The 26,077-nt window shown below is 37.8% G+C and overlaps 1 protein-coding gene across 3 annotated transcripts in view; it reads right to left on the bottom strand.

The window, feature by feature from the left end:
- Positions 1-787: 787 nt before the first annotated feature.
- The window catches only part of TBCK (TBC1 domain containing kinase), a 237,476-nt gene continuing 212,186 nt past the window's right edge, over positions 788-26,077 (bottom strand). For all 3 annotated transcript variants that reach the window (XM_060299116.2, XM_030864124.3, XM_030864123.3), the window contains exon 26: positions 788-4,438. In XM_060299116.2, coding sequence (XP_060155099.1) covers positions 4,328-4,438 — 111 coding nt within the window. In that variant the 3' untranslated portion in view covers positions 788-4,327. The remainder of the gene's footprint in view (positions 4,439-26,077) is intronic.

Genomic DNA, 26,077 nt, shown 5'->3' with positions numbered 1-26,077 from the left:
CAAGAGGAGCCAGTTCTAGCACACTATAAGCCTCAAAACAGTAAATTATTCTACCCTAAAAGACTGAAAAGTATGCTAATATAGTTGAGAAGAAATTAATGATGGTAAACAAAAAAAAGTTTCCAGCGTTAATGAGAAAATTAATGCATGGATTGTCTTAATTTTTAATACTTTGACTAGTGACCACACTGTAACATTTTTTTTTTTTTTCTGTACGCGGGCCTCTCACTGTTGTGGCCTCTCCCGTTGCGGAGCACAGGCTCTGGACGCGCAGGCTCAGCGGCCATGGCTCACGGGCCCAGCCGCTCCGCGGCATGTGGGATCTTCCCGGACCGGGGCACGAACCCATGTCCCCTGCATCGGCAGGTGGACTCTCAACCACTGCGCCACCAGGGAAGCCCTGTAACAGTTTTTAAAAAGAATGGTAGGCCATGTAATGTTTTTCAAAAAGCCACAGATACAGGGTTTCCCTGGTGGCGCAGTGGCTAACAATCCACCTGCCAATGCAGGGGTCACGGGTTCGTGCCCTGGTCCGGGAAGATCCCACATGCCGCGGAACAACTAAGCCCGTGGGCCACAACTACTGAGCCTGTGCTCTAGAGCCCATGAGCCACAACTACTGAGCTCGCGTGCCACAGTTACTGCAGTCCGCGCGCCTAGAGCCTGTGCTCTGCAACAAGAAAAACCACTTCAATGAGAAGCCCGTGCACCACAATGAAGAGCAGCCTCCACTCGCTGCAACTAGATAAAGCCACGCGCAGCAGTGAAGACCCAATGCAGCCAAAAATAAATAAATAAAATAAATTTATAATAAAAAATAAATTTATAAAAAGTCACAGATACATTAAAGACAGTATTAGTTTCAAAAGTTGAATCTTTTAGTATGGCAGGAAGCAACATTTAGAATCTGATCTAATGCTTTAAGTGCTCTTGCTATAGCTCCAAGATTAGTCTTAAGCCAAGACAGGACAGTGTTTACATCTCCACCACACAGAGGATTAATATATATCAAGGGATGCTGGCAATACTGTACCTTGGTACCCATTCATGCATTGCTTATTGGTCACCATGAGCATTAGAACAGAATGGTATTACTGAAATGCTGCAAACAATGCAAACTAAAAATGAGTCCTCTGAAAGGGATGAGAAAGGATATCAAAGAATGTCTATTAGACCTATTTTACTATTCTTTTTAAATTTAGCATTTCTATGTTTTGGGAAATGGATGCAACTAGCTTAGCTTATTCTGTTGTTGGAAGTTATTTGCTCCAATTTTTAGGATTATAGAATTTCAGAGTTGGGTAGAATATTCGAGATCCTTTCTTCACTGCGTGAATTGAGATTTCCATTTATTTATGTATCATCAGGTACCAGATAGGTTTGGCACTTGAAAAATTACCTGGGTTTTTTCTATTCATATAAAATATCTAAGCTAGAGATTCAATTCAGTTTTACGTTTATCAAGCATCTCCACTGTACTGGGTTGCTGAAGATAACAAGAGGTATAAATTATGGACTCTGACTTTAAAGGGAGCTCATATTTTAAAAATAGGGGTTCCAAATGTGAACAGATAATTGCAAAATGATGCAATAAGTCTGTTATTGGAAGTATGAATGGAATGCTTTGATAGACTTGAGGCTCTTAATGCAGTACGGGGAAGTCAGAGAAGACTGGAGAATATGCTACTGGTGCTGGATTATGAAGCATTTATAAATGTGTGTGTGTGTATGTGTGTGTGTCTATGGGGCTGGTGGTGGTAGCAAGGGCATTCCAGGCAGAGGGAAGAGACTGCTGATGCCAGAAACAAACAGTGTTGACAGTGACGGTGTAGGAGTCAATAATATATCAAAAAGGACCTCTACAAAGGTTTAATTCAACAAATAGGTGTTGAGGTCAACTTTGTTGAAATCATCTGCCATTGAATAACATGCCCTTCATGTAGACATGGCAATGATTGTATGCTCTTTCTTATTTTACTGTTGAGAATATTACATATTATTCGTAATTTCAATGTTTAAAAAAGCTTCCATTTTTTTCAAAATAAGCCTAAACGTATCAAGTTTTAAGAAAGACCAATTGCAAAATTGTGATGGAGGTTGGCTACTGTTATCTGCTCCCACAGCTCTCCTCACAACACTCAGGTCTTCACCCTCTCTCATTACCTACCACCCCATTCAGTTCAAATCTCTGCTGCTCCATCTTTCTCTGCTTTCTCAGGAAGGCAAAGTCAAGACTCAGAACCATTCCTTCCAAAAGATCATCAGTGCTGCACTATGATTATGAAGTCAAATAAGTCATCAAAGATTGAAGGAAAGGGCAGGAGGACTTATTTTCCTAACCAGGGTAGATAATGGCCCAAAAATGATGTTAGGGAAATCATGGTAAAATTTTCTTTTCTCATTAATTCTCACATTTTTACTTTGTATATTATGTAAAGATCACAGAATTATGTAACCACTGATTACGTCAGAGTCTTGTAAGTAGTAGGTATTCAAAATGTATTTGGTGAATGACTGAATATAACTTAATTGAGCAAAACAAACAAAATAACATGGCTGCTGGGATAACTTGATAGCCACATGCAAGAATGAAGTTGGATACTTACCTCACTCCATATACAAAAATTAAATTAAAGACCTTGGGAGGGGTCAATGGGGAATGACTGCTAATAGGTACAGGATTTCTTTTTTGGGTTTTGAAAATGTTCTGAAATTAGATAGTAGTGATGATTGCACAGTGTTGTGAATCTACTAAAAAACATGAATTGTACATTTTAAAAGGGTGAATTTTAAGGTATATCATTGTATCTGAATAAAAAAATAGATGCCCAAAACACCCAAAACAAACAGCAACAATAAAACCATAGTTAAGAAAGTTTCATTGAGGCCGTCATTGAAATGTTCTACCTAGGTAGTCCTAACATTGAAGAAGAATATAAGTTAAAGATGAAAGAACATGTTTTAGTTAAAACAAAACTGAAAATAGTAAAAAAGATGTACTGTATTTTAATAATGCTAAGATGCATATTTTTTCACATTTCTGAAATGGAAATGAATCTTATAATTGCTGGTGTGTCACAGTTTATTTGGCTGCTTTTTTTTCTTTCTTCATGGTACATAAAATTGTGATATATCTTAGCTTCAGTGAAATGATTAATTTTTTGAATAATGTGACGGAGGCTGCCAGTTGTCCCTCAATGTTTTCTCCTCTTCTCACACAGTAATAAAATTTTTTAACTGGGTAAATGGCTCCCCAGCCAAAACTGTATTCCAGATTGTCTTGATAGCTAGTTGTGGCCACATGTGTAAGTTCCGGTGAGTGGTATGTACGCAGGAGTAATATATGCACCTTCTGGTTTGTGCCCTTAAAGAGAAGGAGTGTGCCCTCCCTTCTCTCCTTCTCTTCTTTTTTTCCTCCCTCCCTACTTTTTCCTTCTCTCTCTCTTTTTTATCCCTCCCTCCTCCTTCATTCCTTTCCTTCTAAATTGTAGATATGATGGTGGGAGCTAACAGCCATCTTGATCTATGAGATAGAAACTAAGTGTTGAGGGTGGTAAAGAATGAGAACAGACACCTGAGTACTTAATGCTAATGAAACCAATACACTAGCCCTAGATTGACTATGCAGACTTTTATGTGAGAGACAAATAAAGTTCTAGCTTGTCTAAGTCACTCTTATTTTGGGTGTCTCAGCTACAGGAGCTGAAAAATATTCTACATAATATGAATGGTTTCTGACTTTCATTTTTCTTGAAGTAAACTGTTATTACTTTCTCCAAAGGGTTAAATTCTGCTCCTTCTAAACACACACACACACACACACACACATATATCTGGGCCCAAAATGAGTTACCAAATATAGCATTTACTTATAAGGAATGTATTGTGAATAGCTTTTCAGTTTTCATTATCATGGAAGGATGATTTCAGATCACATTCAGTCTATACTTCTAAAGAATACCTTTGTTAGGGCTGTCTGTTCAATGCAATGGAAGACAGACTTTTCAGTGTAACTGAGACTTCTTGATAATGCTAAATGTGCCTCGTCAGTTGAATTCTTCTGGCTTTGCGTTGGTGTGGTAAAAATACATGATTAGATTTCATTGTTAAGAAAATTCTTTCAGCAATACATGTACAGTCAAGTTTGTTGCCTGGATAGCTGAACATTTCGGTCATGAGATTAAAAAAAAAATGTCTCATGACAAAACTTGAAATGGAAATGTAACCATCTGGAAGTCTAGTTCTGCCTTAGAGTGGCAAGGCTGTGAAGAGCTGTGCTGCCGGGGGTGATGCCACTCTGTCCTTTTGACAGCCAGACTCTTGTTCTTCATATTTGAGGAGATGGGACAGTGAGGAGGCCTGTTGGCTTGAGCTTATTAATGCCACCATCTAGAATACAGATTCTCGGATATTTCATCTTCACAAGATGAGCCGCAAACTGAAAAAAAAAGGGACAAATTTATAAAGGATACATAAAATTGATATATCTCCAATCCCGTTTTTTTCTCAAGCTGTGATAGACGAATGATGATAATGTTATTACTGCTGTCACTGTTCTATCAACGAATCATTAATTTAGTTTTTAATATAAATTAAATCCCTCTTTTCAAACATATTTATGCTATGGGATAAATGTCTCTTTTTAATTCTCTTGTAAACTTGTTTGAATAGGCAATAAATATACTTGGTAAACAATTCAAACAATATAAAAGGGTATACCATGAGACTATGCAGGTAAATTCCTCCTACCTCTGTTCTCAGTCTCCCTCTCCAGAGAACAGTAATATTCCTATTTTTCATATATCCTTCCAGTGAGAGTCAAAACATTCTCAAATCTATATTTTGAACAATTTTTACAGTATTTTCAACATATTAGTTATTGCAATTACATGCACAATATCCCAGAGAAGGCCCATGAACTGGTTCTAACATGTTTTTGGAGCAACTGCAATGAATAGTTTGAGACCATAAATTTGGAATAAATTTGAAGGACTGCTCCAAGATGTCTTCTAGATGCCTAGCAAAGCAGGGCTTTGAATAATTATCAAGACATACACATTTCTCTCTGACTTGCCCATGTCTACCTATCCAGGATCATTGATTATCTTTCTCTACTCCTTTACGATGAAGCAGTCCTGGACTGTAATCAATCCCCTGACAGATGGGATCACTTTAGGATTCAGAGTCTTTTTTGGTTGTGCACTGTCTGTTGGAAACATGCTCCATTTCCCACCAACTCCTGGTCCCCTGTTTTAGTTTCTCCTCACAAACAACCCCCAACCCCGACCTGCCTAATTTCTACTTACTTCCTTACTCAGGCAATTCCTTGTTTAGGAGCTAAGTTTCCATTAGGGGGCCCTCTTTTCAGGCCCCCAGATTTTTTGTGCAAATCTCTACCTTTGGTTTACCACATTTATTTAAATTGCCCATTTAAGAGCCTGCTTCCTCTAGCAAACTGTAAACTCCTCTAGGACAGTGAGAGTGTTGTTTCTTTTTTTCTTTTTAACATCTTTATTGGAGTATAATTGCTTTACAATGGTGTGTTAGTTTCTGCTTTATAACAAAGTGAATACATATACATATACATATGTTCCCATATCTCTTCCCTCTTGCGTCTCCCTCCCTCCCACCCCCCCCATCCCACCCCTCCACGTGGTCACAAAGCACCGAGCTGATCTCCCTGTGCTATGCGGCTGCTTCCCACTAGCTATCTGTTTTACATTTGGTAGTGCATATATGTCCATGCCACTCTCTCACTTTGTCCCAGCTTACCCTTCCCCCCCTGTGTCCTCAACTCCATTCTCTACGTCTGCATCTTTATTCCTGCCCTGCCCCTAGGTTCATCAGAATCATTTTTTTTTTTTAGATTCCACATATATGTGTTAGCATACTGTATCTGCTTTTCTCTTTCTGACTTACTTCACTCTGTATGACAGACTCTAGGTCCATCCACCTTACTATAAATAACTCAATTTCATTTCTTCTTATGGCTGAGTAATATTGCATTGTATAAATGTGCCACATCTTCTTTATCCAGTCATCTGTCAATGGACACTTAGGTTGCTTCCATGTCCTGGCTACTGTAAATAGTGCTGCAGTGAACATTGTGGTACATGACTCTTTTGAATTATGGTTTTCTCAGGGTATATGCCCAGCAGTGGGATTGCTGGGTCATATGGTAGTTCTATTTTTAGTTTTTTAAGGAACCTCCATAATGTTCTGCATAGTGGCTGTATCAATTTATATTCCTACCAACAGTGCAAGAGGGTTCCCTTTTCTACACACCCTCTCTAGCATTTATTGTTTGTAGATTTTTTTTTTTTTTTTTTTTTTTTGCGGTATGCGGGCCTCTCACTGTTGTGGCCTCTCCCACTGAGGAGCACAGGCTCCGGACGCGCAGGCTCAGCGGCCATGGCTCACGGGCCTAGCCGCTCCGCGGCATGTGGGATCCTCCCGGACTGGGGCACGAACCCGTGTCCCCTGCATTGGCAGGCGGACTCTCAACCACTGCGCCACCAGGGAAGCCCTGTTTGTAGATTTTTTGATGATAGCCATTCTGACCGGTGTGAAGTGATACCTCATTGTAGTTTTGATTTGCATTCCTCTAATGATTAGTGATGTTCAGCATCTTTTCATGTGTTTGTTGGCAATCTGTATAACTTCTTTGGAGAAATGTTTATTTAGGTCTTCTGCCCATTTTTGGACTGGGCTGTTGTTTTTTTGAGATTGAGCTTCATGAGCTGCTTATATATTTTGGAGATTAATCCTTTGTCAGTTGCTCCATTTGCAAATATTTTCTCCCATTCTGAGGGTTGCCTTTTCGTCTTGTTCATGGTTTCTTTCACTGTGCAAAAGCTTTTAAGTGTCATTAGGTCCCATTTGTTTATTTTTGGTTTAATTTCCATTTCTCTAGGAGGTGGGTCAAAGAGGATCTTGCTGTGATTTATGTCATAGAGTGTTCTGCCTATGTTTTCCTCTAAGAGTTTGATAGTGTCTGGCCTTACATTTAGGTCTTTAATCCATTTTGAGTTTATTTTTGTGTATGGTGTTAGGAAGTGTTCTAATTTCATTCTTTTACATGTAGCTGTCCAGTTTTCCCAGAACCACTTATTGAAGAGGCTGTCTTTCCTCCATTGTATACCCTTGCCTCCTTTATCAAAGATAAGGTGACCATATGTGCGTGGGTTTATCGCTAGGCTTTCTATCCTGCTCCATTGATCTATATTTCTGTTTTTGTGCCAGTACCATACTGTCTTGATTATTGTAGCTCTGTAGTATAGTCTGAAGTCAGGGAGCCTGATTCCTCCAGCTCCATTTTTCTTCCTCAAGATTGCTTTGGCTATTTGGGGTCTTTTGTGTTTCCATACAAATTGTGCAATTTTTTTTTCTAGTTCTGTGAAAAATGCCATTGGTAGTTTGATAGGGATTGCATAGAATCTGTATTGCTTTGGGTAGTATAGTCCCTAGTGCCCGGCACATGGCAGGGGCTCAATATATGCCTATTGGTCTCAACTAAACTATGGTAAAGGACAAATACCCAAGGGCAAAAGGGTAAGAAGTAGAGGTAAAGTAAAGAAAGTTTTCTTTAGCTCTCTGGTCATTCTCTGTCTATAGGTGGTGTCCTATTCCTCCCCCTTGGATGTTTGTGTCCTCATGTTTTTCTCATTTACTTTATCATAACCTGATCTCAGATCCTTCAAGAAAAATGACTAATACCTGCTCACAGTGCTACTGCCTCTTGGAAGTATTTGAAGCTTAATATTGGTGAAGTCTCATGCGAGCAGTCTAGACTTTATAGGTTCAAAAGAATTAGCTGAGTTGTTTGGTCAGGATAACTTCAAGGCGTCACTCAGAGATTCTGTTTATTGAGCTGCGGCTCAGGAATGTGTTTTTTGTTTTCGTTTTTATTTTTCAACAAACACCATTAGATGATTCTAACGCAGGTCTGTGGACAATATTTTGAAAAATACTATCTTAAGCCCAAGGATAAAGATATCAGTAAGTAGGTGAAATATTGGGTTGGCCAAAAAGTTCATTTGGTCTTTTTCCGTAAGATGGCTCTAGTAGAACTTAGTTGCTTTTAATGTCACTTGAAACAATTTTGTTAGACTGTACTGTGACAGCTTTCATAGAAGCGTGCATTTAAAAAAAAGCTTATCAAAACTGGTGAATTTTTGTGTAGCCATTTTAATATTGAAGATGGAAGAAAAAAGCAACATTTTCGGCATATTATGCTTTATTATTTCAAGAAAGGTTAAAAACGCAACTGAAACGCAAAAAAAGATTTGTGCAGCATATGGGAAGATGCTGTGACTGATCGAATGTGTCAAAAGTGGTTTGCAAAGTTTCGTACTGGAGATTTCTCACTGGACAATGCTCCACGGTTGGGTAGACAGGTTGAAGTTGATAGCGATCAAATCGAGACATTAATTGAGAACACTGAGCATTATACCATGAGGGAGATAGCCGACATACTCAAAATATCCAAATCAAGCGCTGAAAATCATCTGCACCAGCTTGGTTGTATGAATCGCTTTGATGTTTAGGTTCTACATAAGTTAAGTGAAAAAAACCTTCTTGACCATATTTCCGCATGCGATTCTCTGCTGAAATGTAATGAAAATGTTCTGTTTTTAAAACAAATTGTGATGGGCGATGAAAAGTGGATACTGCACAATAACGTGGAATGGAAGAGATCGTGGGGCAAGCGAAATGAACCACCACCAGCCACACCAAAGGCTGGTCTTCATCCAAAGTAGGTGATGTTGTATATATGGTGGGATTGGAAGGGGGTCCTCTATTATGAGCTCCTTCCAGAAAACCAAACGATTAATTCCAACAAGTACTGCTCTCAATTAGACCAACTGAAAGCAGCACTCAACGAAAAGCATCCAGAACTAGTCAACAGAAAACGCATAATCTTCCATCAGGATAATGCAAGACTGCGTTTCTTTTATTTGCCTTCACCATTTTCCAGCTCAGCAGCAGCCTACTGCTACATTTATTTCGGTCTTTACAAAATTCTCTTAACGGAAAAAATTTTGATTCCCTGGAAGACTGTAAAAGGCACCTGGACCAGTTCTTTGCTCAAAAAGATGAAAAGTTTTGGGACGATGGAATTATAAAGTTGCCTGAAAAATGGCAGAAGGTAGTGGAACAAAATGGTGAATACATTGTTCAATAAAGTTCTTGGTGAAAATGAAAAATTTTTCTTTTATTTTTACGTATAAACCGAAGGAACTTTTTGGCCAACCCATAGATGTTGTTGGACTCAGACAGCAATTTTCAAAACAACTAACAGAAAACGAACTCAGTACTGCTGACCCCACTTAACTTTTCCACAATTCTCTGCAATGCCTTAAGAGAGATTCAAATGCTGTTCATGTTTTAGAGCATAAGCTCTTTTAGAGCCACTGAGGATATCCTTAATAGTAATTAATGTTGAAGAGAAATAGTGTACTGTATTTCAAAAGGTATCAAGTGAGCTAGAGTGCAAAGTGAGCTGATCTTCATCCTGTGCTTCTTGCTTATTTCTCTTTCAACCAGTCCTTAAGAACAGAGGCACCAGATTCACCTGTCCCAAGTCACATGTGCAGGCAGCACAGTCTCTGGTACTATATGATTACTAAAACATCTTGGCTTCATTCTCCCACATGCAGCAATACAATTACCATTTAGGTCGAAATTCTAAGATAAACATATCATTACTCAAAAGGGCTTGTGGATAAGCAGTCTTAGCGTTCAGTACTTTCAAAACACTACAGAAGTCAGAAAATGAGTAAGAAAGGACTTACTGTACATTTACCTAATCTCTCTTAAACTATGCTGTAGAGTTGGAAAGAGCTCCCACTGTTATTGTAAGGAGGGACATAACAAGTAGGCTGCTACTGAGCTGGAAAATGGTGAAGGCAAAGCAGGCAGAACAGAGCATTTTAGAACAATCAGGCTGCTGCGATGTGGGAGGTCTAAGAAGAAAAGCAGAAATGGAGTACAAGGAGATGGCAAGTGTTCAGGTGCCTTGAAATGAAGCAAGCCTGTGCTTAAGTGAAGAAAAAGAGCAAGTGTTGAATTTTCAGGTTAAGATTATGAGTTCTGCTCCTCCAATCCTCTGCTTGTGGTTCCAATTATCCATGTTACATATTGGCCCCTAACAGTGAAGCCACGACAGCATCTTTCCACTCCTACCATGGAAAGAGCTCTTCTCCATCTATTCATTCATTTGTTCATTCACTTATCAATCAAACATTTCACTGAATTCCTACTACGTACCAGGCACTGTTTCAGTTTTTGCAGTGCTTACAGTTCAGTGGAGGAGACAGCAGCAAACAATATTAAGCAGTATGGCTATTACAAAAACGAAAGTTCAAGGTACTCCTGAATTTAACAGGGGTTAGGGGGCTGTTGCCCTCTCCCCATTCTTCTTTCATTAGTAATACCTGGAGGGAATGAGAACCCAGAAGTGATGGTCACTGTCGTTACACTGATCAGGTAGCGCTCTCTGAGTCTATAGCTTGACAGGTTAGGGAGGAAAGAAAGGGCTATGAATCCACTGTGTGAAAAAAGCCATGTCACTTATGGAGAAGATATATGGTGGAACAGAGGAGAACCAGGCACACAGAGTTCAGGGTTTCATCCATCTTTAACTTTCCATCTGGAATTGGCAGCTTTACTGAGTGAACAGACAGGGTACTGGACTTTGGTGATGAAGCGTCTGGTGTAGACTACAGCTGCAGCTTTGGGAGAGGCCTGATTTCAAACAGAAATCATAAACCTAAACTTACTGAATGACATCCTTGGTGGAAGTGGCAAGATATCATACTGGATCAGTGTTATGAAGCCATCAGAATCATCTAGGTGCTTTCAGTAAAACACTGATACCCAGGCCCACTCCACACCAGTAAGAAGTAGAGTTTCTTGGGATGAAGCTCCAGCAACATTTTTGTTTTTTTTCACCTATAATTCTAGGTGATTCTATTGTGTAGCCAGATTGAGGATTGCTTTATTACATAATGAGATTCATTTGCTGGTCAGGTTTGTCTGGGACTTCAAACTGTAATTTTTATAAGTATAGTACTGTGTGGAGAGCAAGTCACTTTGCACCAGAAGACGCTGCCATGTTGTGGGGCTGGAATTTGTAAGACCAAGTCCTGCCTGGAGACAATGGGGCTCCTCAAACTGCACAACCAGTTAAGATCTAGCAGGCAACATCCTACATGGAGTTGGCAGAATCTGGTATTTGCTGGGATAGAATTTTGGGAACCACAGGCTGCAGGGGCAGCTGCATTTCTTGTGGGAAGTACTCCCATTTGGAGAGGGCCAAGCTCTGGCATTTTTGTCATTCCTCTGGTTAGTGGGATCTGGTGGTGGTACTCGTTTCTAGGGCTTGGGTAGGCACACCTCAAATCATCACTGTCTGAAAGTGGCAGGCTCTTGTGGGTGCCACTCCATCTTGTTTTCTCTCTTTATCTTGCATCTGAGCTTGGACTCAGAGGCTGGCACGTTTGTTTAGAGGAAGTCAAGTTCTACTGTAGCAGGAGAATGAGTGGAGGAAAGGGATTTTTGAGCTGCCACAGAGTAGTGAATGTTAACTAAGGTCAAGAAATTAAAGCTGAGAACAGGTAAGATTTGTGAGGGGCACAGACCAGGATCATGTTGCTTCTCACTGGGTATCCTAGGACACAGTTTTGGGTGGAACGTATAGTAGCAGCAGGAAGCTAAGAAAACTGGGCTCCTCAAGATTCTGCAAGGAGCACATTGCAGACAATTAAGCACATTGCAAACAATTAATTGGCCTTGTGAGTTTTAAGTTCATATTGGGGACTGGACAATGGGCATGAACTGACCAACTCCCTGGTGAAGCTCAAGCTGAGAAGTCTCTCTCTTCCATTTATTTGTCCATTCCTTTCCCTGACAAATAATGCTAAATTTGGGGTAATATTTCAAAAGTGAAATATCACTTTTGGTTGGGTATGAAACTGAATAAGGGAACTGGCAATTAACCTGTAATGAGCAACTGTAGCAATTTCATTTTCTTGGTTTTATGGATGTGAAACTGATGCTGTGCTAGTTTTATGTGTCCTCTTGATCCTCTGGAATGCTGAAAATATGGTGCACATTTAATATTTCTGGCACCGTGTGGTTGGAGCTAGGCTGACACTTTATGCATATTACGTACCTATTTCTAAGAGTTTGGCTGGACAACTCAGATAAACATATTTGAGATGAGAAGTAAGATATGGGGTGATTTCTCCATCTGGAGTAGTACAGTGTGGCCTTAAATATAACTCAAGGCCTGTCTTGTCCTGATTACTTAAGAGATTTCTGGAGTCATTAATAAATGTCTTGATCATTTTAACTGCCCAACTCAGTGATCCCAGTTAGAAACATAAGAGCTGTGACAAGGATTCGCAGGAAAGAGGTAGAAATGATTTAACTAATACTCCACTGATCTCTTCCCTCAATTATACAATAATTTTAAAATGTCATTTTTTGTTTTGTTCCTTATTATGTTCCTCCCATAACTGAGAAAAGTATTCTGTCTCCTGCTAGTTTTCTGTACCCAGATATTTTATAATTAACACACTGACATTTATTTTCTTAAGAGTACTACATACGTTTATTTTTATAAATAAACTACATAAGAAAACCCTTGCACTTTGTTGGTGGGAATGTAAATTGCTGCAGCCATTATGGAAAACAGTATGGACATTCCTCCAAAAACTAAAAACAGAATTACCATATGACCCAGAAATCCCACTTCTGGGAATGTATCCAAAGGAAATGAAATCTGGATCTTGAAGAGGCATCTGCATTCTCATGTTCATTGCAGCACTATTTACAATAGCCAAGATATAGAAACAACCTACATGTACCCCTGTGTCCATAGCAGCACTATTCACAATAGCCAAGACATGGAAACAACCTAAATGTCCATCAATGGATGAATAGATAAGGAAGATGTGGTACATATATACAATGGAATACTACTCAGCCATAAAAAGTAACAAAATAACGCCATTTGCAGCCACATAGAAGCAACTAGAGATTATCATACTAAGTGAAGTCAGAAAGAGAAAGAAAAATATCATATGATATCACTTATATGTGGAATCTAAAATATGACACAAATGAACCTATCTATGAAACAGAATCACGAACATAGAAAACAGACTGTTGGTTGCCAAGGGGGAGGGGTTTGGGACAGGGATGGACTGGGAGGTTGGCGTTAGTAGATGTAAGCTTTTCTATATAGAATGGATAAACAACAAGGTCCTACTGTATAGCATAGAGAACTATACTCAATATCCTATGATAAACCATAATGGAAAAAAATATTTAAAAAAAAGAATGTAGGGTTTCCCTGGTGGCGCAGTGGTTGAGAGTCTGCCTGCCGATGCAGGGGACACAGGTTCGTGCCCCATTCTGGGAAGATCCCATATGCCGCGGAGCGGCTAGGCCTGTGAGCCATGGCCGCTGAGCCTGCGCGTCCGGAGCCTGTGCTCCGCAACGGGAGAGGCCACAACGGTGAGAGGCCCGCGTACAGCAAAAAAAAAAAAAAAAAAAAAAAAGAATGTATATATATGTTTAACTGAATCACTTTGCTGTACAGCAGTAATTAACACAACATTGTAAATCAACTATACTTCAATTAAAAAAAAAAGAAACAACCTAAATGTGCACTGACAGGTAATGGATGAAGAAAATGTTGTGTATATATACAATGGATTATTAGTCAACCTTAAAAAAGGAAATCCTGCCCTTTGTTATACATGGGTGAACCTGGAGGACATATGCTAAGTGAAATAAGCCACAGACATAAAAACAAATATGTATGATTTCACTTACATGTGGAATCAAAAATAGTCAAGTTCATAGAAGCAGAGGTAGAATGGTGGTTGCCAGGGGTGAAGGGGTCAATGGGAGGACATGAGCAGATGTTGGTCAAAGGGTACAAAGTTTCAGTTGTGCAAGATGAATAAGTTCTGGAGATCTAAGGTACAGCATGGTGACTAGTTACTATATATAGCAAGTATAACAATGCCTCATTGTATACTTGAAATTTGCTAAGAAAAAAATGGTGAAGTGATGGATATGTTAATTGGCTTGATTTTGGTGATCATTTCATAATGTATACATATATAAAAACATCAAGATGTATACTTTTAATATATACAATTCTTCTGTAACAATTATACCTCATTAACAGTGAAAAAAAAAGAAGTGCTATAAAAGGTGTGAAATCAGTTTTCACAGTATTAACATCTAATAACAATTAGGCAGTGGCTACCTTACTTTCTTATTTCACTCACAGAAGTAAAATCAGCTGGAAGGCAAAACCAAGAAGGTGAACACAAGGCCAGTAATCATCTTACACCTCACCAAAGGCACTTGTGACAAGGAGCAAAACAGGTAATTCCAGGGTATTACTCTAGCATGTTATATACTGGAATATGGTTAATTATGCAGTAAGAAAAAAAATGGGAGAGTTTACAAAAACAGACATTATATGGTCTAAGCGTTCTGGTCCATGTTTATTTGAGAGATAACTATCCTAATGGTGTCTGGGATATTCAGAATCCATGCTATGGTGTATATTAGTCTTCTATTCTTGGAACTAATCTTTGGGGATTAGGAAATGGGATAGTGTAAAGATTTCATCTTAAAAAACATTTTTTATAGTTTGTGTTCTATAAGGGGACATATACATAATTGTAGAGCACTAACTCAATGTGTTTAAAATTTAAAAGACATTTTAAAAAAGTCTTTGAAAGTTATCAATATAAAAAACATTTATACAAAAAAGTAATGATGAAGTTTATAAATATAGAAATAATAAACTTTGTGTGATAATTTTAATATAGAAGGTCACAGAGTAGTCAGATCAGAGACCATGTCCTCAGTCCATTTCCACAGTTAAGGAACTGAAGTAGATGAAGAATATGAAGATAACGCAGTGAAAGTTTCACTTTCTATTCTTGGCCTCCATGCTTGTTTCTTAGTAAGTTGCAGTGCTATTCTCTCAATGAGTTCGGTAATTTTTAGTGGTATGTGGGCCACTCAAGGGGTATATGAGAAAAAGAGAAGTTAATATTTTCATGTGCAATTATAAAGTTCTCTTCTTTGTCTCTTCTATTTTACCGTCTTATATATAATTCTAACAAAATCCCATGAGGAGTAAAGGAAAGGAAAATAATTTTAATGTTTTAAAGTATACACTTTAAATAGAAACGGCAAGGAAAATAAATATTTCCCAAAGTCACATGATGTCAGCATAAGTCAATGCAACTTCTGCTCCATTGTTTGCTTTGTTTACATCTCAATAACAGATATTTTTTTCCTCACATGTCCAAATGATATTTTCCTTTCCTTTCTCTTCCATTTTCCTTTGATCTCTTGTTTTCTTTGTTGATCTCCTCTACCAATCACTGGCACTAAAGTAAATTTTTCTTATTTATAAGCTATTTTGTAATGGAGACAATGGATTTTTACAACTTTTTGAAACAAATGTAAGTTGTATCTTTTAATGGTCTTTCGACAATCTCTTGTTCAGGTTATCACCTGGAATTTGTTTCCTTTCCTAAAATAATACATTTATAAGTTTTTAAATTTAGTTATGGTAAAGAAAAACCCTACATCTTTTTTTAAAATTAATTTTTACTGGAGTATAGTTGCTTTACAATGTTGTGTTTCTGCTGTACAGCAAAGTGAATCAGCTATACGTATACATATATCCCCTCTTTTTTGGATTTCCTTCCCATTTAGGTCACCACAGAGCATTGAGTAGAGTTCCCTGTGCTATGCAGTAGGTTTTCATTAGTTATCTATTTTATACATAGTAGTGTATATATGCCAATTCCTATCTCCCAATTCATCCCACCCCCTCCTTCCTCCCTTAGTATCCATACGTTTAAGAAAAACCCTACATCTTTTTGTTCTGTATTGTAGAATACTAACTGTTTATAAGTGGAAGGATTCTATAGATACCCATCTAGTTTTAAATCCCCTTTGAATTCCAGTCTGAACTTCTAAATGCTTGACTGACATTTTTTATACTGATGTCCCATTAGCACCTCAAACACAGTATGTCCAAAATTCATTACATTCTCTCCAAATTTACTTTATTTTTCTCTTTCTTAGCTCTGTTAAAGGTATCAGCAACCTCCCCCCAAAACCAAAGCTGGAAACTTTAAGGTGATCTTTGAGTTAAAAAAAAAAAAAGTCCTTTGGCTCTATATTATTCAGTTAGGCACAAAGCTGTGTTAGTTCTGTGATTTGTCTTGGATCCATTTCCTCTTTTTCCATTCCTCTGCTCCTACTCCATTTTAGACCCCAATTACTCTTGAATTCGTTCCTAAGTGGTTCTTGCATTTTTAGTTTTTCCCTTTCCCTTTTACCTAGCACTCTGCGGCCTACATGGTAACATTATGGAAGACCCTTAGGAAATCCTGAGACTCCAGTAACTGCTGTGTAGAGATATTTTCTTTGCTAGGGCTATTGCCCTTAAGCAAGATGAGCCAAGATCTGTGGATCCCTTACAAGGAATAGCTTGTTTATCCATAGTCAGTAAGAACAATTTGTAGTACGTACCTAAAAGCTCTTATTCAAAGTTTCATCTTGATAATATTAAGTCTAAAGTTTCTTCGAATTTTGAGAACGACAAAAGAAATTCTTCAATTTAGACTTACACTTGCCTATTCTTTACATAAATACATATATTTATTTATATTTAAGTTAAAGGTTAATGAGAAAGAAGGCTGTCCTTTAGTATCCCAAATAAAGGTAAGAGAAGATAGTGACAGGATGTTACCAGATGCCTTGAATCATATAATAAAAGCAGTGAGGCCATTTCTTGAGTCTCCATTTGAAAGTTGCAGAGCTTTGGCTATCAGTCTCAGACAAACCCCTAGGTGTCATCTTCTCCCAGCAGCCGCATGAGCTTTGCTGACACTGGGGGCTTAGAAACTAGACAGTGGGAGATTGCAAGCTTGAGACAGAAGGTCAACTAAAGGTAGAATCTGGAAAGAATCTGGCACTGAAATAGATTGGGACTATAGGGAGAGTGAAATTCTTTAACTGGTCTCTGGTTCTTGGTGTTTTAAAATTTCGATTTCATTGGGATCAACTGCAAAAGAGATGGGAGACATTTTAAAAGTAATTTTCCAAATGACTTTCTAAAATACAGCTGATGGTGTCACTTTCCTTCTTTAAAACCTTTAATAGCTCCCCACTCCTAAAATGTAAACTCCCTAGCACAGCATTTAAGGCCCTCTATAACCAAAAGCTCCCCCTATCTTTCCAGCTTTATCTGTAGCTAAAATGCTCTTCAGAGAAGCCCTGTGCTTTCCAATCAGCCTGTGTTATTTCCTTTGCCTGGAATGCTGCCTCCTGACTATGGCCCTCCTCCCAACACTTTTTCTTACTGAAATCCTACCAATAATACAAGGTCTAGGTCTACTATCACCTTCTCCGTGAAGCTTTAGGAATCCTTCTGTTAACTGGAAGAAACTCCTTCCTTCTCATTGATTTTCTAAAACTTTAACTATAAATCTCAGAGCACATGACACATTCCACTTTGAATTTTAATCGGTTGTATCAGTCTTATATTCTTAACTAGATTGCAAGATTTATAAGGGCAAGGGACTGTCTTTCTCATTTCTGTTTCCTCATAATAGTTTCCATCATGTAGGCACTCAATGTTTGTCTTAAACTAGTAGTTGATATTAGCATTTTTTCTTTTATTTTCTTCTTCTTTTTACCAATTTCTATAAGTGCATTGTCTACTGCAAACTATTATTTTTCAGGTGTTCATTCTTAACTTAGTCATTAATTCAACCATCAAATATTTATTGAATGCTTGTTACTTGAAAGGCACAATGCTAGGGGCTGTGGGTACAATGAATACAATATAATCCCTGTCTTCAGTGAGCTTGGAGTTTAGTAGGAGATGCAGGTAAGTGGATAGGCGATTACAATGCCATTTGATAAATGCTACACAGAGCCATCATTTAAGGTTGTACAAATTGTGCCTTATATGAGAGAACCCAGAAAAGAGGTAAGTGGAGCACGAAATGTAGCCCCATCCTCTCCTTTCCAAGCTTTGCGCCCTTGCATGGTGCTGTGTATCCCTAAACGAAGGATGGGTTTTTATCTAATGCACACAGAGACTCTGTATATGATAGCGGTCCCAATGCCACTATAAGAGTAAGTAAAAGATTTTCTATGAGCACTTGGGAAGGGTACCTAGTCCCAAACTTGAGGAGTTAAGAATGAGTTCCATGAAGAAATGCTATATAAACAGCTTTTCAAGACAAATGGGAGTTACCCAGGTGAACAGAAATGAGAAGAATGCTTCAAATAGAGACAAATACAAAGAGACAGCATTTAAGGAACTACAAGTAGTTAATTATGGCTGGAATCTAAGAGCAGTGAGGGTGAGCTTGGAAAACAAAGCAGAGTCCAGATCATGAAGGGCCTCAAAAACCATGGGGAAGGTTTGTATTTTATTCTGAAGGCAATGGGAAGTCATAGAAGCATTCTGACAATGACCAGACTGACATTTCAAAAACCTCACTGGTTGTAGGGTAGAACTGGGGGAAGGAGGCTGTAGGCAAGGACAGTGGGAAGTTGCAGGAGGTCAGGCACGAGATACTGGTGATCTGAGTGAAGACAGTTGGGAAGTGGAGATGAGAGAATTTCAGACCTACTTAACAGCAAAGACAAACAATAATTTTCCATAAAGTTTTTTCCACCAGTCAAGAAGGTGAGAAAATCCACTATTTCAATCAAACAGCCTCTGTGGTATGGATGAAAGTGTGGGAACTTCGTAGTTAGACAATACAGAGTTTGAATCAGGTTCTACCACTGGTTAGCCGTGGGACCTTGGGTAAGTCACTTAGCCTTTTTGGCATTAGTTTCTTCACCTGTTAAATCTGAAACAACACACTTGAATAGTACACTTAAAGTGTTGTTGAGAGTTTTAAATTAGATATTATATCTGTAAGTGCTTGATCCATAGTAAATACTATAAAGCTAGTTTCCTCCTTTCCTCCTCTTTCCTTTCCCCAATTGATCCTTTAATAGGAGAGCCATTTACAACACCCTGAAATTGTATAGATACAAACTTAAAAAAGCAGAGTTGTCCCCAAATGGTATGTAAGGTAGGGCTTTTCAGTGTTAATGGTGAACTCTTTATGGCGAACTCTTTAACTAATGCTTTACAGTATTAATGGTGAACTCTTTACGTTGGAGCAGTAATTTATACTTGTGACTCTTACAGTTTACTGAGTCCTATATACTTTTGGCAATCAGAAGAAAGCTTATGAACCTATTCTCTAAAAATATATATATAGCACATATGTACAGCACTTTACATATAATTTTAATTAATTCAAAGACTTTCTAAAATTCGTGATGAGCTCTATTAAACATTTTCCTTTATGCTAATTCATTTAATTTTAAAATTTATGATAGTTGATAGTGACCTAGTATTTATGCATATGGCAAACTGGGATATTTCTGTAGATATACAGTTTAGTGTTTAACAATAGCTTATACTTTCAAATAAGTTCTCTTAAGAATGGCTATGTGGATGTTTTCTGAAAAGTTGACATTAAAGAAATAGGAGAAAACATTTTAGTTAGGACATAAAAGTTTGTTTTTATGACATAAAAACATACTGGCTCATATTGAGGCAGGAGGTAGATGGGCCCTCAGGGCAAACGGTTTGAGTTCGTTCCCTGTGGACAGATGCTCCGAGATGGGAATAACAGGACAATTGAGAGAGAAGGCTGGGCCCTGCCCAGATAGCAAATAACGAGACCATAAATTCCTCATTCTCGAAGTCAGGAGGCCTCCCCAACTATACATGCGCAGAAAGCCTCCTTGGAGGTCAAAAGGGGAGTGATGTCAAGTGGCCAAATCTACCCATAGGCCTCTTTGGTAGAATCCATCTTAGCTAAGAGATGTGCAGGCACACATGGGAAAATCCTGAGATATACCAAATATGGACTTTGAACTAGGCAAATCAAATAATTGGCCAAAGGAAACCCACATAAAAGTGATTCAAACTGCCACGAGGGTGTGACTCTCTCTCTGAGTCTGCCCGTGTGTCTATCCACATGTACTGTACTTCTTTTTTTCCTAATAAATATTTTACTTGTTTCACTACTTTCCATCTTTGTGGGAATTCTTTTTCTGCAAAGCCGTAGGGCCAGGGCCCTGTCACTGACCACTGTGGCTAGGATTCGGTGCGCTCACTGCCGTGACCTGACCTCAATCACTGGCTGGGAACCGAAACCCTGCTTCAAGCCGCTGCAGGCTGAGGCCACCCAAGATCAATATTAGAGGATAAGCCTCTTCTGATAAAATGCCATCATCTAATAGTATCATGTATCAGGAGCTCTAATGAGCCTTGTGGTACATTTTCCTATGATCTGCGATATTTGCGACCAGAATTTCAGCAACAATCATTTATCCACTTCTGTTTACATTAGACAATTGAGAACTGTGTCCAAGCCACTGGTCAAATTACACACAGTATACTGTGCTCTAAAAAGGATGTATATAATAAAAATTCAGATTCAAAAGAGTTAGGGCTGTGATGGATCACAGCCAAGTCCCAAACTTTGTAGGTCAAGAGGGAGAGTTACTATGGTTAGTTTCTTATTCAGTCACAGACATTCCTGTGGTAAGGAGTAATGAATTAAATGGTGGGCTGTGGAGGGCAGGATAGGTATACAGAATAACACGTATTAAGACAAATAACTTTTATCCTGTGACAGTTCATGAATATAGGTGCCAGAGCTCACAAGATTCAGATGATGTCTTGGCAGTTTTTCCTGAAAATTGGAAATGAGCTCCCTCTGCCTTTTAAAAAATTGCTTATACATAAAATACACCCAATAAACATGTTAAAAAACCAAAGCCTGGATTAGGTGTTTTAAGGCTCCCTTTACCACAACTCCTACACTGCTTTTTAATTCACACAACTTTTGAAAGGTTATGAGAATAGGGAATCTACAGGACAGGTTTTAGGTCATGGACCTTTTAAAGTAAGTTATCCTCCATCACTTAACAAATGTAGAGTTATATATGAGAGTTTTCACTGTAACTTTTAAGCCTCATATGATGTCTACTGTGTTCAAGTTGCATTAATATCTAAAATGTTTCCTTATAATCTCATATAAAACCACAGACCAAAACATTTGCTGACAAGAAGGCAAGGAAAAAGTCAGGAAAAAAGCCAAGTTTAACCATACCCAGTACTTACAGGTATAACAAGACCAAGAAAGAATTCTTTGCATATTTGGAACTTATAAAGGAGATTCACTTCCTATTCTTTATCAAAATGCTTAAGATACAACTATAAAGAGGACTAATGTTTTCTGACAGGTAGACGATCTCATACAAAGTGTTAAAAGTATTATATTAATCTGACAAACTAGGCAGATACTATCTGGAGCTAGAGAAATTTACTATAGGGATAACACACGTGCTGAATTGGTTTAAAGTGTTTTCAGAGTCATTTGGTCCCCTTTGAGCACACACCTGGCGTAGGATAACCTCAGATGCGTGAGGCCAAAAGCTAGGGGAAAAGCTTGAGCAAAAAGAGGAAGAAGACAGCTAGAGAGAGAAAAAGGGAATGGCAAAAGGTAAGGGCTACGAGTGATCATCACAGTGTCACAAAACTTGATTTAGCTTGGTTAAGGGATCCAGGAAGTAATGAGGCGGGACTAGAGGGTGGAAGCCTTCTCTTACCGCAGTACAAATTAACTTCCAACCTAACATCCGAAAGCCAAATAACCTTGGCCTCCAGGGAAAAGTAAATGAACACAAATGGAGTATTATCTTATTTTTTAAAATAGTTGCAATGTTATGCCTTGCTTATTATAAACCTGATTATTTTCATTTGAAAACAGATGTCATATTTTAAATTTAATCCTTACATGCCAAGGGTAGAAAGCATCAGCTCCTCACAATGTTTAGTCATAGAATTGCCACAAATATCGTCTCTTGTGTAGGCTTCTGACTCAAATGTTATTCAGAAGTATTTATGTTCTGCTCTTTTGTTTTGTTTTTTCAGTTTTGCTTTGTTTTGTTTTAAAGAAAAGAATAATAACACACATGGCTTATTACTGCAACTGGCTCTTATGTTCTCAGATTTCTTCCAATGACAAAAGAAAAGCACTGATTTCATGCCAAGAATATAACATTTTAAGAGTAAGATGAGCTGTTCCTAATATTTTCCAAAGGGTTGTTGACAAGTCAAAGTGAAATGCAAAGATTCCTTCAATTTCTTTCTTAGATAATCTTTTGATGAGATACACTATCAGTGATGAAATGCTTGTGGTCTCATAACCACTAAATATAATCTAGATAGAGAGTAATTATTTTTAAAGTCTCATGTGTTTCAGTGACTAACATAGCATTATGATGTACTGCTGAAAGGACTCACTGAAAGTAAACACCATTTGGAGTTTCATTTTGCTCTGGTGAATGTTGTTGGTCATTTTCCTGTCTGAGACCCATCACTAGCTCAAGAGTTGGATCCTACTACATTACTTTCCCACAGCAGAGAAAATAGTATAACCCAATAACACTTTAAAGCATGCTGTTGTGCTAAATCATCATTCTCGCTAAATATAATTTACTTCTAGAAAAGAGGTGGATTCACCATCATGTTTTGTCAAGCCGAGATATATGTAACTTTGATCTTAGGTTGGTAGTAGGGCAGTATGAGTAACGGTTGCTAGGAGTATCAAAACAAATCATACGTTTGCCCATAAATAATATTTGATTAATGCTAAAGATCAAAATTTCCTTTAAATCTGAGTAATCTGCTCAAGGAGATAACAATGAACTGTCCTCTGGGTTCATTTAATCCATGATATGGATGGTAGACTACCTCTGCCTCTCCCTATTGATCTGAATAGTTATAACCTTAATTCTTAGATTTATACACTTGCTCTCTGAGATGAATTCAGCAAGTTTCCCTTGTATGCCCACGGAGTCTAATTCTAGTTTAGCAATTGAAGATGCAGTTTCTCATGTGAGTTTCAAAGAAGATGATTATCTCTGCAAGAAGACAAGAGTGAGACCTTGCCATGTTTTTCATTTAAATGTGACACAAAGCCTGAATTGACTTTATCCTTGTTTTGATGCAGAGGTCTTCCTACTCCCGTAAACCCTAGCAACAGATGAAATCTGTATTTGTTTGGCTTGTCAAACTAAACTTGACTCTACAGCAGCAAGGATCAGCACAAAATCTGATCCACCCTTGGAACAACAGTATACATTTCAGAGACTAGGGACTCCACTCACATGAGACTATCTAAATTTCCTTGATGCTGACATAACTTTCTTCACAAAATATCTGGATATGCTTGATTACATAATGCCTCACTGCTTTACTTAACCTGAAGGGTAAGGTGAATTAAAGATTAACTGACAAGTGAGATTTAGTAGGACTGAAGTCTGGTATGAAGAAGCCTCTACGTGGAATCCTAATTAAACTAAAATCTTTGTAGTCCTCCTTTTTTTGCCCTATTCTGGGGGGGAGCAATGTTTTATCCAGATAAGAAATGGCAGATTCTAAAAGTTTTTGATGTATTTAATGTGGGAGCTAGGCCCAAAACAGAAGTCTTACGAAGTGGTAATTGTAAAGAAGGCATCTCATAGCAAAAAGTTGCTAATCAGTTGTAATTACAGGAAAAATAGTTAATGAATACATAATTAAAAGAGTATAGTATATCTTCCGATTATATATAGTTTTTCAGGTACATGAATAAGCAGTATTTCTCAGATTTGTTCTGTCTTCTATGTGATTTTAGATAATACATTCAATACATCTGGTCATTGTAGAGTACTTCCTTCATATTTGTATTACAAAAATACTCTAGACCTAATTTGTATGTCAAATGAGTGATTTTAATACTATCATATTCTAGACAAGTGGTTCATTTATTCTCGAATTGTTCAATATTTTGCTACTTGTAACTCCAATATTGAGAGCTTTTCCTTTTATTGAACTATACTTGATTTCATTTAATATTTTCATTTGTTGAATTTTCAGTCTAACTTTATTACTAGGTTTTAAGAGAAGATGTAAAACTAGAAAAATTACAATCAGTGCCTACCATTTTGCAAACAGAAAATTCCCAAGTCCAAATACGGGTTTGACATAAAAATCATAAAAATTTGTAAAGATAATCTGTAACCATACCGACTAGAATTGGCATCTCTGCTTTCTTCTCACAGTATTCAACTATGGCTTTCTTAATCTTTTCAAAATAGGACTGTGCCAGTTAAAGTGCACTAATTTCAGCTTAGAAGAAAAGCTGCTACTTGCTTGGAAATCACTGTTTTGTTTTTGTTTTTAATACCCACAGAGGAAAAAGATGAGACCTGATCAGAACAGCTCTCATGAAAGATCCTCCACTACTGTTTGACTAAAAATTGTAGGGCTTAGATGAATTAAGGACAGTGGGGTATCCTGAAGACATCAAACCCTAGAACTTAAAAAAAGTCAATATAAAAATTTATAACATGAAATTTTCCATTTAAACCATTTTTAGGTGTACAATTCAGTGGCATTAAGTAAATTCACAATGTTATATAACCATTACCACTGGTCATTTCCAAATTTCTTTATCATTCCAAACAGAAACTCTGTACCCATTAAGCAAAAACTCCCATTCTCCCATCCCCCAGCCAGCCCCTAATAGCACTAATTTACTTTCTGTCTCCATGAATTTGCCTATTTTAGATATTTTATACAAGGGGAATCATAGAATATTTGTCCTTTTGTGTCTGGCTTATTTAAACTGTTTTCAAGGTTCATCCATGTTGTAGCTTATATCAGAACTTCACTCCTTTTTTATGGCTGAAAAATATCACATTATATGTATATACCACATTTTGTTCATTCATCTGTTGGGGGACACTTGGGTTGTTTCCACCTTTGGCCATTGTAAATAATGCTGCTATGAACACTGGCATACAAGTCTCTGTTTGAGCCCATGTTTTCAATTCTTTTGGGTATTTACCTAGGAGTGGAATTGCTGGTAATATGGTAATTCTATGTTTACATTTTGAAGGAATAGCTAAACTATTAAACTGTTTCCTACATAAGTTGCATCACTTTACATTCCCCTAGTCATGCACCAGGGTTCCAATTTCTCCACATTCTTGCCAACGCTTGGGTGTGAAGTGGTAGCTCACTGTGGCTTTGATCTGTGTTTCCCTAATGACTAATGATGTCAGGTATTTTTCATGTGCTTATTGGACATTTGTATACCTTCTTCAGAGAAATGTCTAAAATGTCTAAATATTTGCCCACTTAAAAATTTGGTTGTCTTTTTGTTGTTGAGTTATAGGAGTTGTTAATGAATAGAAATATAACTAATGTTTGTGTGTTGATTTTGTATTCTGATAATAATCCTTATTAGATATATAATTTACAAATATTTTCTACCATTTTGTGGGTGGTAAGGATTGCTGGCCACCACCAGAAGCTGGAAAAGGCAAAGAAAGATTCCACCCAGAGCCTCAGAAGGAACATGGCTGACACCTTGATTTCAGACTTCTAGCGTCTAGATCCATGTTGCATTAAGCCACCCAGTTTGTGTTATTTTTAATGGCAGCCCTAGGAAACTAACACATGTTCAATTTTGATACCTTTTATTTTTTTTTCTTGCCTAATTGCTCTGGCTAGAACTAACACCAATTCTTCTCAAACCCTTCCAACAAACTGAAGAGGAGAGAACACTTCTTAACTCATGCTACAAATCAGCATTACTCTTCTACCAAAGCCAGACCAAGACACTGCAAGAAAAGAAAACTACAAATACCACTGATGAGTGGTGATGTAAAAACTTCAACAAAATACCAGCAAACTGAATTCAGGAGCCTATTGAAAGGATTATGCACCATGACTAAATGGAATTTACACTAGGAATGCAAGGATAGTTAAACATTTGAGAAAATCAATCAACATAATATACCGCATTCATAGAAGGGAGGGAAAATCATAATTATAATCATCTCCATTGATGCAGAAAAAACATTTAATAAAATTCAA

Source organism: Globicephala melas, chromosome 5 (assembly GCF_963455315.2).
Source record: "Globicephala melas chromosome 5, mGloMel1.2, whole genome shotgun sequence".
In the NCBI taxonomy this organism is placed as follows: domain Eukaryota; kingdom Metazoa; phylum Chordata; class Mammalia; order Artiodactyla; family Delphinidae; genus Globicephala; species Globicephala melas.
Note: the sequence above shows the minus strand (reverse complement) of the source record. Positions and strands in the feature narration are given on the sequence as shown.